Source organism: Rhinolophus hipposideros (genome assembly GCF_964194185.1).
Source record: "Rhinolophus hipposideros genome assembly, chromosome: 5".
Taxonomy (NCBI): Eukaryota; Metazoa; Chordata; class Mammalia; order Chiroptera; family Rhinolophidae; genus Rhinolophus; species Rhinolophus hipposideros.
The window spans coordinates 37,602,114-37,613,951 of record NC_138051.1 but is presented as its reverse complement, the minus strand read 5'-3'; the positions used below and the strand labels follow the sequence as shown (position 1 = coordinate 37,613,951).

Here is an 11,838-nt window from a genome sequence, read left to right as displayed (position 1 = left end):
CCGCACGCATGATGCACAGCCCTGGGTTTCCTGGCTGGGCTCTTCTCCCCTGGGAGGGAGCCCTATTTCTCAGCTGTTTCGGACCCAAGGGTCTTTCACTTCCTGTGTCCCTCCTTCACTGCCCTCATTTTGGGTCCACACACCACCAGGGAGCTGGGATTTCTGTGGACTAGAGGGGCCACTGGAGAGCTCATGGTGGGAGGAGGGCGGGCCCCACCAGACACCCACTACAGGGTGTCCAGCTCAAAGACGGCCTGGCTCTATTCCCAGAGACAATAGGAGGTCCAGAGGTTTTGAACACTCAGTTTAATTTAAAACAGGCACAAGTGCAAACAATTCACAAAAGTTTCTAGGGAAGATGCTTTTGTTTTTAAAATTCTGACCCTTAAAAAAAAAAAAAAAGTCCTTGCAGTTTTTCTGTTTGTTTTGCTCCAGAGCAGGCCACTGGGGAGCAGAGGAATCTAAAAATATGATCTAGATAGGGTCCAGACACCTAGAGTTCTTCCCTGGGCTTCCCTGTCTCACAACAGCCCTGAAGGAGGGGAAGGAAGGAGGACAGGAGACAGGTGTCTGAGGAGGCAGCTAGAGGCAGGTGGTTTGCACAAATGGGGTGATGGGGTGCTCCTTCTCTTGACAACATGGAACCCTGGGAGCTGGTCCTCCTTCCCCAGACCAGGATTTTGAAAAGGGTTCCTGATGACCTGGTTATTGAGATGAAGCTCACAAGTAAAAGTTTGTTTCCTCACCCTTCTGGTTCTTGGGCTCTCAGACTCCCTAGTACAGGAGAAACTCAGAAACCTGCCCCGTCCGCAGGATGTGTTAGACTCCATACAGACCTCTTCACTGGTCAGGTAGCAACCTGGGACTTCAGAGGTGGGAAGCCAGGCCAAGAAAGCAGGTCCCTTCAGTGCAGAACTTAGTGGGCGAGAGGATGGGCAAGCCTCATGGATGGGGCCAGGCTGTCAGGGTGACGTTCCTCTGCTTACACACACCATACACACACACACACAGGCACGGGTGAGCATACTCATCCTGTAAAGTAACAGCACTTTTAGCACCAACCCTACTGTTTCTCTTTTACCCAGAAAGTGCCCCTCCCCTTCCTGTGGCCTCCCATGGTCTATGAGCAGGCTGTGCATACCAGTGTTGTGTGTTGTCAGTGCAGGTGGGTCGGGAGGCGGGTGCAGGTGGGGCTGTGTCTTCAGGAAGTCAGACACAAGGGAAGAAGACAGATTCAGGCAATAAAAACCTTCCCTGTGGTCCTCTTGAGTTCCCAGGGTTCGGAATTGGAGCTGAGCACAGAAAGTATCCTGGTGAAGGCAGGCCCTCCGCCCTCTTGGGTAGCCTGGGATGCTAGTATACAACTGCCTTTAAAAAACCTGCAGCAGCCTTTTCTGCTGTGTTGGCTACAGTGGCCAGAAGTGCTGGTCTTGGTGTTTCCTAGAGATATCCCTGTGCAAATAACAAAGGGTCATCCTGAAGAAGGGGTCTCCATCATCCCAAAGGCAACTGGGGACTCTCTTGGAGGGGAGAGAGACTGAGGGGCAGGTCCGGCCTGGCCCATTGGGCTGAGGGGCAGGAGGGTGGGGGTGGGGCTTCACATTCAATCTTTGGAGAGAATACTGAGAAAATGAGGCAGGCAGGCCCTGTCGGCAAGCTGGTTGCCCAGTGTCCCCTGCCTGTGGGCACAGGTGGCAGGTGCACTCTGGGGGTGGGTTCAGCAGGTGGAGGTCTGCTTGCGGTAGAGATGGATCAGGGGTACCAGGCACTCTGGTAGTCCCGTCTGCAGCAGGAAGGGATGGTCCAGGAGCTCCTGGGCTGTGGCTCTCTCCTGGGGGTCTCGCACCAGCATCCTTTCCAGAAAGTCTCGCAGCACTGGGGACACCTGTGGAGATAGGGCAGTGAGAGGAAGCCACAGTTGGTAGTCACTGTGATCCATCTGCCTGGCCCCACCGTCGTTTGAAAGTGTTAAATTCTCTCTTTTCTTACTTCCTGGTTCCTCCCAGGCTCAGCACATTTTGGATTATCAAGTAGGTAAAGAAAGTCAGTTTCAGTCCAGGAAAAGTGGCCAGCTCGCCTCTAGGGGTTGCTCCTGAGCAACAGAATTAGGATGTTTGGAGCACTGGTGAGCTGGGCTCCAAATACAGCCTATTCTACACTCTGCTTCTCTGAGCTCTCAGCGTTCAGGCTCTGGGGCACTGTGGAAAGGGGGGTGAGACTGATATCAGTGATTCAGTCCTGAGTCTATCCTCGATGTTGGGAAAATTGCAATTTTCTCTAGACCTCAGTTTTCTCATCTGCAAAATGGGCTAATGATAAAATGTGCTTTTCCTGTCTGCCACATAGAGCTTTAGTGAAGATAAAAAAGAGGTCAGGGGTGAAGAAGTGTTTTTTAAAAAAATAGAAATTAACATGGTGGGACCTGAACAGGAAGATTTCTTTATTGACCTAAGCCTCAGAGTCTAAGTTATTGGTTCATTTTGAGCCAATACCTTGGGATGAGACTGACTCTTAGGCTGTTACAGAAGGCTACATCCTCTGGGGAATTAGTCTATTGGAAATCTCCCTCGTCTGCTATTCTTGAAGTCAGCAGTGGTCTCCAAGCACCAGTTGTCTCAGAAAGTGTTTTCTGTCTGTCCTCCCATCCTGCTGTGTTGCGGGCACAGAACTATTTGGCCATTTAGAGGGATTGCTTCAACCCCTTGGGACATTTCTCACTATGGCCACCAGATGGCAGTACTGTCCTGCAGCCCTGTGCTGACCTGGCCACCATTAGGGGATATCCACAGGTAAGGCCTGCTGGTTTGGGGGTGGATTTAGCAGAAAAGGGTTACACACACATACACACACGTTTTAAGGAAAAAACTGTGACTCAGATGTGGTCAGGATGTGCACTGATAGAGAACAAGCCACTCACTGCGACACACTGTGCCACGGCTCCCCTGACAGATGTGGTGGAGGGGTTCTCGCCCAGTTAACTCCTCTAGAGTCCTCCAGAGGACATCAGGAATTCCTGACAATCTTGCTTTCCCTTCTCTTGGGCTCCTGTCAATTGTTTGCAGGTGGAAACTTGTCAGAGTGACCGTGGGAGTTTGTACATTGAGGTGGCTCCTTACCCAGGTGCACGTTTTGTGTGGAGAACTAGGAGCCTTTTCCAGGAGCCTAGACTGTCTGGCTTCTGTGAAAGGGAGAGGCTGGGCCTGGCAGTCCGGGCTCCGGTCCTGTAAGCCTCAGGAAGAATGGGGTCTGCAGAGTCATACCTTGGGTACCGACTGACCTTGTGAGAGTTTTTCAGCTTGGGTGGGGGGCTGTCCCGGAGCCTCTTCATGGCTTGCACTGGGGAGTCACTGAAGTAGGGTGGCTCCCCGTCCACCATCTCTATCACCATGATACCCAGAGACCAGATATCCACCTGCAGGAGGAGAATATCCCTGATTCCACTGGCCAGAGTCTGGCCCCTTGATGACAGCGTGCTGCAAAGGGAGGTGAGCAGCTGGTCCCAGTTGTTCTTGGTGAGTTGGCTTCCTTCCTGGCCTCCTACCCTGTGGTCAGAGTCATGCAGGACGCCCTGCGGGGTCTCTGCTCCCGCTCCCCACATAAGAACGCAGGACATGGTGAGGCGAAAAAGGAACACCCACGGAGCCATAGGTAGGGGAGTCACACCACTATGGTCTCACTGGAGGCTGGCTTCACACGACGTGTGACCTGCCGTCCGCTTTGCTGCCAACCGACCCCTTGCTAACTGCACTAGGCCGTGCTAACTGCAATCCGCTCTTGCCAGCCCCCATTTTGCTGCTAGCTCAGCCACGGCAGTTATATCAGTGGCCAATGGCTCACTGGTTACAGCTGACGGCCAACTAGCCACAGCTGAGGGCCATCCAATCACAGCTGATGGCCATTTACTACCTGAGCCAGCCCCTTTCCACGTGAGGCCGAGAGCCTGGAAACTGCACTCCTGGCTCTGTCCCCAGAGTCAGTCACTTCCTGCATAAATGACCATTGCCTAGGGACACAGTTGTCAGCCACTCTTTGAGAAAGGCCATCACACATGGGGAAGCCTGGCCATACCCCACCCTGCTCTTGAGCTGGCGGGTGGGGGGTGTGTGTGGAGCATTTTGGGGACGAGTTTGTTGTAGCTAAGTCACAGGCAACAGTAGACCCATCCAAGAGGGGACAGTGGGCCGTTGGGTAAGGTATTAACTAAGTGGGAACCTGAGAACCAGGGCTATTTCTGGTTGGAGGGGCCTTTGGAGGTGGCAAAAGTGGAAGAGTCCTGTGTTCCCAAGCCTCTTCTGGGAGGACTGGCGGATGGAAGGAGTGGTTACCTCCGTCGCATACAGAGATCTGGAGATCACTTCAGGAGCCATCCAGTAGGGAGTTCCCACCAGGGACTTCCTCTTAGGGACATCTTTGCTGATCTGAGCACAGAATCCGAAGTCCGAGAGTTTCACCTGGGGTTGGGGTGGGAGGGAAAAGGGGGAGTGAATGGTGAACCAGGAGGAGGAACTGTGCTGGGAACAGGGAAGTGGGGGCATCGCTGTGCCAGGGTGGGGAGGGCCCTACCCTGCCATCGAGGGTCAGCAAGATAGAGTCGCTCTTGATGTCCCGATGGATGACACCCTGGGCATGCAGGTAAGCCAGAGCCTGCAGCACGGCCTCACACACAGTGGCGATCTGCTCCTCGTTCAGCCTGGACAGGGAGGGCAGGGTCACCGGCAGAAGAGAATGTTAGCTTTGGCTGGGTTGCAGGGCAGATGGGCTGGGAGAGGAGGTGCCCCTGGTACCAGGCTCCACAAGTCCTGGGCAATGTGTACAGGAGCCCAGTCAGGACAGAGCCCTGGTGGAAATGGGGACCACCTTGTCCTCCCACTCCCGAGACCCCTGGGTCTATTAACCCAAACAGACAGTGGGCACCCAGGACGAACTGATAGGCCCCCCCAAGTCTGCTGGACCTGAGGCTGCCTGAGACCCCAGCCGGGGCAATGGTGGGGGCAGCCAGCGCCAGGGGCCCCGCCCTCCAGCTGCCCACCTGACTTGGGAGATGATGTCCGTGAGGGCCCCACCCTGCAGGAACTCCATGAGCACCCACAGCTCCTCGCCGACCAGGTAGCTCTTGTACATCTCCACCACGTTGAGGTGCTGGTAGTCCCGCATTATCACCACCTGGGGGCGGGAGGGATGCCTGAGACACCTGTCCAGCCTGGCTCCATGCCCACTGCCCATCCCAAATGCCCGCCCCCGTCAGCCCTCTCCTCCCACCTCATTAAAGAGCAGCTCCCTGCGCTGCTGCTTCCTGAGGTCCATCATCTTGACGGCCACCTGGCGGCCTGAGTGCTTCTCCCGGGCCAGGCAGACAATGCCCGTGGAGCCCTCGCCAATCTTCACGTAGCTGTCCAGCAGCAGCCGGGGGTCACCCTGGTCCACCACCATCCTGAGTGCAGCCTTGAACTGCTCGTGGGTCACAACGCCCGTGTCCTCACCAGCTAGGGCACCCTTGGCCACTGCAGAGTCCTGGGGCAGGTACAGGTTGCTGGTGCTGATCTGGGCATGCCGGGTGCGGGGGGAGCCCGCTGGTGAAGACCGGCCCGGAGGAGGGCCGGACGCTGGGCCTCTGCGGAGGGACTTCTGAGGGCTGCTGGTATCTGAGGTGGTCAGAGGGCTGAAGGTCCCCATGGGCTGGTCTGAGGGCAAGGACTGGGCCTTGACCACCAGGCTCGTGGGGGAGGTTCTTTGCTGTGGTCGGAACGAGTTGGGCTGCAGGAAGGAAGAATAGAAAGAGGTTTGGCAGTGGCAGTGTTTGGAGCAACCTTCCCAGAGACGGGGTGGCTGCTGTGACCTCTGGACGTGGGCAGGGTCAGGGCATCAGACCAAACGGAGGAGGCTAGGAGCAAAGATTTTCTAACAGAACTGAAGCCAAACCATAGTCCTGCTTGGGAAACCAGCCCCCACTGTTCCCAGGAGAGCAGGCCAAACAAGAGCTCTTTACATCCACTCCACCTGCTCCTGGGAAGACAGAGAAAGGAGAGTCCCCGGGGTGTCCTTGTGCTGGGTATTTCTTCGTGGGTAATTGACAGCCAGACCCCAGGGAGGCCACAGGGAGGCAGCCCACCCTCTGCTGCACGGGGAATCTGGGTCAGAGGCAGTCGCGCCCATGGCTTCCCCACCCAAGGGCCCACACAGACAGAAGAAGCCTGTTATGTCCCCCGCAGAGGTCCACAGAGCCATGTTACCATCTGGGGGTTCTCAGGTTCCCCCTGAGCTGGGGATCTGGTACTGGAGAGATCTGGGATCAGAAGGGTGGGTCCAGCCAAACCCAAGTCTTGGGGCCTGGGACCCCAGAGAGGTTTTCTAAGGGCTCCCTAGAGGAGCCCCTCCTCTTGCTCCCAAGCATGAAACTCCTGACTGATGACCCCCCCCAAGGAAGGGAAGGCAGGGCCTATCCTGAGCATGAGGAAGAGAAGGTGGAGTGAAGCGGCACCCTGGGCCCCAGTGAGCCCTGTGCAGGGCCAGCCCTGGAAGCCTTCAAGGCTCCTTGCCTTTCCAGGCCCAAGTCCTCCTGCCAGCCTTGCCGGGAAATGTGTTTTTAAAAGGGACCCCTGGAGAGGGCACTACATAACCTAAGAGAGGACACTTTAGGGGCTGCAGAGATGCGTTCTCAGAACTTCATCACCAAGTGGTTGTCCAGGGGCCCAGTGGCTCCTGGTCCTGATTCCTAGAGCTGAATCAAGGAACTCTCAAGGAGTCAGCTTGGACTGGGCTGCTTGCTTGGGGACCCCAAGTCTGGGCCAGGACCCACCAGGCTCAGCAAGAGCTTTTTCCCACCTCTTTAGCACCTGCTCCCCAGGTGTCAGGGCTCCCGCCACCACCACAATCCCTGGCCTTGTATAGGGTCACACATGTGCGTGGGTGCACCCGCTAATAGAGAGTGGAGAGCCCAGTACTGGCATGGCCTGGGGCATGGAACATGGGGGTGGTGGGGCCAGGCTTGGTCTTCACCTCAGCAGAGGCAGGTCCCAATGTCCCTTTGTTGGCTCTGCTGCCTGTGTCCATAAGAAGGGAACTTTTACTTAATGTAGCCACAGGAAAGGACGAGATGAAACTTGCCAAGCCACACCAGGAAAGGGAAAGGGGGGAACAAAAGGTGGAATTACTGAATGTTATGGGCTCTGGATCAATGCTGGAGTTACTTGTGTGACTGAGACCTCTTCTTGGGCAGGAAGCCACTAGAAGAGTCATGCATGGAGTTACAATGATGCTTCATTTTCCCTTCCTGGGCCATGACGGCAGGGCTGGACTCTCCAGCTGTAGACTTGGGGTGCTGTACCCTATGTGCCCCAAAGGCAGAGGCCATGTCATAACATTAAAAAAATAATAGTCATTTATTGAGGGCTTACCACCTCGACAAGGGCCTTAAGTGTGTTACCTCATTTAAGTCTCATAAACCTGTGGGTTATTTTATTATCCCATGGACACTATTATCACATTTGTAGGGGAGGAAACAGGCTCAGAGAGGTTAAGTAACTCCCAGAGTCACTAAGTAGTAAAGGGCAAGACCAGACTTAAGCCCCGGTCAGTCTGACCCCTGACCCCTATGCTTTAGTCCCATTGGTGTTGTGTATCCTTGGATGGAGCACATGACTCACAGTAGGGACTTTACCAACGTGTGCTGATTATTGAGGTCTCCTGACTTGGCCTTTCTGCCTCCCAAACTTGAAACTCTCTTACCTCTTTGGCCTCCCTGCCCCCACTCAGGGTCTCCCTTTGATCTTTAGCCAAAGTGTGTGACCACAGGCCAAGCTGCCTGGGCTGAGTCCAGGAGCCCTCGGCCACAGAGTCTCCTGAAGCCTCGCCTGGCACATCATGGCTAATGGCAACCTGACCTCCCAGGGCATCAGTGCACGAATGCTGCTGTGGGAGCTGCTGTGAAGGTCCAGAGCCAGCCTTCCCGGAATGCCTCGGACTGGCAGTGACTGAGAAAGGGTGAGGCTCCCAGCCACTTCGCCAACTCCCCACCCATGTTCAGGCTGGACCAGATTTGCGCCATCACTGTCAGGGGAGGACCCAGGATTGTCCACCTCCGGGAGAGGAGGCCCCATCACTCGAGCTCTTGTCCGCAGTTGTGCCTTAGGTCTGACTTACAACCCTCATGCTGCCACCTAAGCTCATATCTGCCTGACCCTCAGAAAGAAAGTGGCTGCCAAGATGCCAAAGCCTTCCTAAGAGGCGAGAGCCGAGAGGCCGTCTCATGCCTTCCTTCCCTGACTCATCTGAGACACCTAGGGGCTGTCTCACCCTCTCTGAATCAGTCTTTTCATTTGCCAAATGGGAAAGGATGTTATTGTCACCATGGACAGGATGTCACAGGGCATGTAAGAAGCAAAACTGTTCTCCTCTGCCTGCCAAGAAATGTCACCATTAGGACTCCCTTCACTGTTTCCTTTTTTATAAGGAAAATATATGCATTTGAGACTGTCACACAGGCCCAACGTCAGCTCTTCTGCTGCTCCTGGACCCAGGCAAATTCAATCCTTTAGATTGTCACACGGCACACAAACTCGAGAATAAATCATTACAGAAATGTTAAATAAAACCACCCCTGAAAAAAGAGAAGGCAGGCAGGCAGGAATCGTCCCCGGAGGAGGGAACACTGCTGAATGCCTCAGGGAGAAGCAGCCCAGGAGCCTCTGCACAAGCTCAGGAGAGCGCTGAGGCGAGCAAGGGGTGCAGGCAGAAAGAAGGTCCGAGAAGAGGGAGGCAGGGAGCGCCCCTGCCCTGACCAGTGCTGGAGCACCTATCTCTGCTGGAGCCTGGGTGGGCACTGTGGCAGGGGAAGGTCTGGGCTTGTGGTGAAAGATACTGCTTTGTAGGGGGTGCTCACCACTGTGGTCCACCTAGACATACCCCAGCGGGCAGGAATGTAAGGAGGGTGTACAATGAGCCCCTCTGAGGCCCCCCCAAGAAAAAGACCCAGAAAGGACCCGGGTTGCAACCTCAGACACACACATGCTATTCTAAGCCTTTGGAAGACAAGGGCTCAGCTGCTTCAAGCTAGAATCCTCAGATGAGGTGGAACTGGTTTCTTGATTATTTTGTTCTTCATGCGGTCCCCAACCTGTGCCTGTAAGGGGGGATGGCCAGGCAGGGCCTGTGTCCCTGACATGCATTCCTCAGTGAACACCTGCTAGGCCAGCTCCCAGCCCTGCTGAGAGTGGCTGCGGGGGGGGGGGGGGGGGGGGGCAGTCCGGCTCCCCGACCTACCTTGCTCTGTGGTGGAGGGCCTGGCTTGCTGCTGCTTGGAGGCGCCGTAGCAGGAGTGGACAGGAACATGCTTCGGAATAGCCTGCGCTTGAGGCTACTCTCCTGGGTCTTAGGGCTGGGGCTGCCCTCCACACCGGGCCTGCCCGCAGCTGAGCCCACTAGGCAAGACTGTGGCCGGGCCTCCTCGGCTCCATGCCTGGCAGCCTTGGTCCCCCGCTTCCCAGTGTTTGCAGGGGGAGAGGAGCTGGGCGGGGAGCTCTGCAGGCAGGCCCCCAGCTGCAGGCAGTGTTGTGTGGCACCCTGGAACTCGGCGGGGCCCAGGGACTGCGCCTTGGTGGCCAGCCCGTTGGGCAGGACCCGTGGGTTCTGTGACTCCGGCTGCCTGCGGCCTGCTGGTGTGCCCCCGTCGCAGCTGAGGTAGAGGCCATGGGGGTCAGTGCACTCAGACTGGGGGCTCTGCAGGTACATGTCGGGGTTGGCGGCCCACTGTTCCTCGCCCAGCAGCCCCAGGGACTGTGCCCGCCGCCGGCTGGCGGGGCTGCGGCCACGCAGGGTGTTGGAGCTGATGACTGACAACTTCTGGATGTCGTTGAGCAGCCCAGATATGTAGCCGTCCATGGGTACAGAGCTGCCGCGCACCACTGTCTGTAGGGCGGGAGAGAAGAGCGGGAGTGAGGGGTCTGTTTGTGGCAGGGGGGTGGCCTGGGACCAGATCAGCGTCCCCCGGGGTCCTCGGGGAGGACCTTGCCTGCTGTGGTATCTAGCCATGCTGTGACTTTTCAGTTATTTACCAGGGCCCATGGCAGGTCAGGCCTGTGCTGGCGCAGGAACACAGGGAGAAGGCCCATGTTCATGAGGCTTGCAGCCCCGTTGGTGAGCAACCGTGAGTTTACAATCCAGCACGCCAAACGGTGTGGGCAGCTCAGTTTGGGGCGATGAAGGGGTACTGGGCGGCCTCCAGACCCCACCTGGGGCCCGCAGATGTTCTCCAGCTGTCTGCAGCCTTCTGGGAGACATGCAGAGCTCTCTGAGGAGGCAGGAACCGGTCCAGGGCTCTTCTCCACACACACTGGTTTTGTGGCCTCCAAATCCCAACAGGGCCCTGAACCCCACCCCTACCAGGTTCCTGGATCTACCCTTCCTGACACACACAATTAAACCCCCAGCCCCACGGGGCTGCAGGTCCAAATGTCGCGTGGGCGCTCTTAATACTAAAAGATAATTTGTTGCTATCTGAAATTCAGATGTTATTGGGCATCCTGTATTTTTATTTGCTAAATCTGGCAACTCTACCACCCTGCAGAGAGGGACTCCCCAGGCTCCCCCTCCCTGGGTCACCCAGGGAGAGAATGAGAGGCTGATTAACAGGGAATGAAAACAGTGGCTAATTGACAGCTGGTAATTAGGAGTTTCCTCCAGGTGCCTTTGTGGTTTGGCCAAACATGGCATCTACAGAGCGGAGCAAGCCAGAGAGGCTGAACGTGGCCCTGTCATTCCCGCCACCCATCTTACCTTCATGGGCTGGAGCTGCACCCGTGTGATGCGTGAAGGGTCCACCACGGGTTTGGGGCGCCGAAGTGTGTCCAGAATGTTCTGCCATTGTGGGGGGAGGCCCACAAACTTGCCTTCTTTAGGGTCAAAGGAGGTGTGGACGCGGTGCTGGAAGTTCTGTGGGGCCGAGATCTCAGGGCGTTTCTTCTTTTTCTTGCGAAACATGGTGTCTGCATGGGGAAGGTCAGGCTGAGCTCCAGCTGGGGCTTCACAGGAGCCTGGCCCGGGGAGCACAGGTGGCTGTGATAGGAGCTGAGGCACCAGGCTCTGGACTCCCTCCCGCCAGCACAGCTCCCATGTGCTGGGCCCAGGGCGTCCCACCTCTCCGTCCTGCCTCAGGGAAATGGCTAGCTCCCAGCAGAGCGGTCTCAGAAACAACAAAAGCCCCATATATAAGCCAACACAGACTATAAACAAGGAAGAGGTGTCTGTCTGTCTGCTTGCCTGTGCCAAGTCCCCTGCTGAGCAGGCAGACTCTGGGGGTGTGTGCTTATAAGATCCAAAGCCCATTACAAATATCATCCCGCTGTCAAAGAATTAAAAACAGGGGAAAGAGAGAGGAAAGCCAGCAAACGCATTTTATGAAGCGAGTATGACCTTGATTTTTCAACCAGGTAAGAACAGTACAAGACAAGGGAAATTTGAACCAATCTCACTTATGAACATAAATAAAAATACTAAATAAAACTAGCAAGTTGAATCTAATAGTATGTCAAAGGTTTTTGTTTGATCACAATCAGCTTGGGTTTGTCCCAGGATGGTTCAACAACAGAAAACCTGTTAATATGACATGAAACATTCATAAAAAACCAATCCCTGGAGTCATAGACATGCTGCCCCGTCTGGGACCATTTATCATAGGACTAGGAACCCCAAAAGGGCCCTCATGGTCACCAGGTGCATAGCCCTAATTCTGGAAAGTCCTGAGGGGTGGCTCTCTCGGGGGTAAAGCTCTCCAGGGAAGAGAGAACCCACGTCCTCTCGGGCCCCTTTCTTCCAGGTCTCGGAACTCTGTACAAAACATCACTT

At 55.7% G+C, this 11,838-nt stretch overlaps 1 protein-coding gene across 4 annotated transcripts in view; it reads right to left on the bottom strand.

Moving 5' to 3' along the window:
• Positions 1 to 289: 289 nt before the first annotated feature.
• The window catches only part of PAK6 (p21 (RAC1) activated kinase 6), a 35,052-nt gene continuing 23,503 nt past the window's right edge, over positions 290 to 11,838 (bottom strand). For 2 of the 4 annotated variants that reach the window (XM_081050204.1, XM_081050206.1), the window contains 8 exons: positions 10,771 to 10,979; positions 9,259 to 9,903; positions 5,260 to 5,754; positions 5,030 to 5,163; positions 4,564 to 4,690; positions 4,326 to 4,451; positions 3,278 to 3,412; positions 296 to 1,885 (listed from right to left, as the gene is read on the bottom strand). In XM_081050204.1, the coding sequence (XP_080906330.1) occupies positions 1,718 to 1,885; positions 3,278 to 3,412; positions 4,326 to 4,451; positions 4,564 to 4,690; positions 5,030 to 5,163; positions 5,260 to 5,754; positions 9,259 to 9,903; positions 10,771 to 10,974 (2,034 nt within the window). In that variant the 5' untranslated portion in view covers positions 10,975 to 10,979 and the 3' untranslated portion in view covers positions 296 to 1,717. Of the gene's footprint in view, positions 1,886 to 3,277; positions 3,413 to 4,325; positions 4,452 to 4,563; positions 4,691 to 5,029; positions 5,164 to 5,259; positions 5,755 to 9,258; positions 9,904 to 10,770; positions 11,028 to 11,838 lie in introns of all 4 variants that reach the window. The other 2 variants (XM_081050203.1, XM_081050205.1) reach the window with 2 other exon arrangements.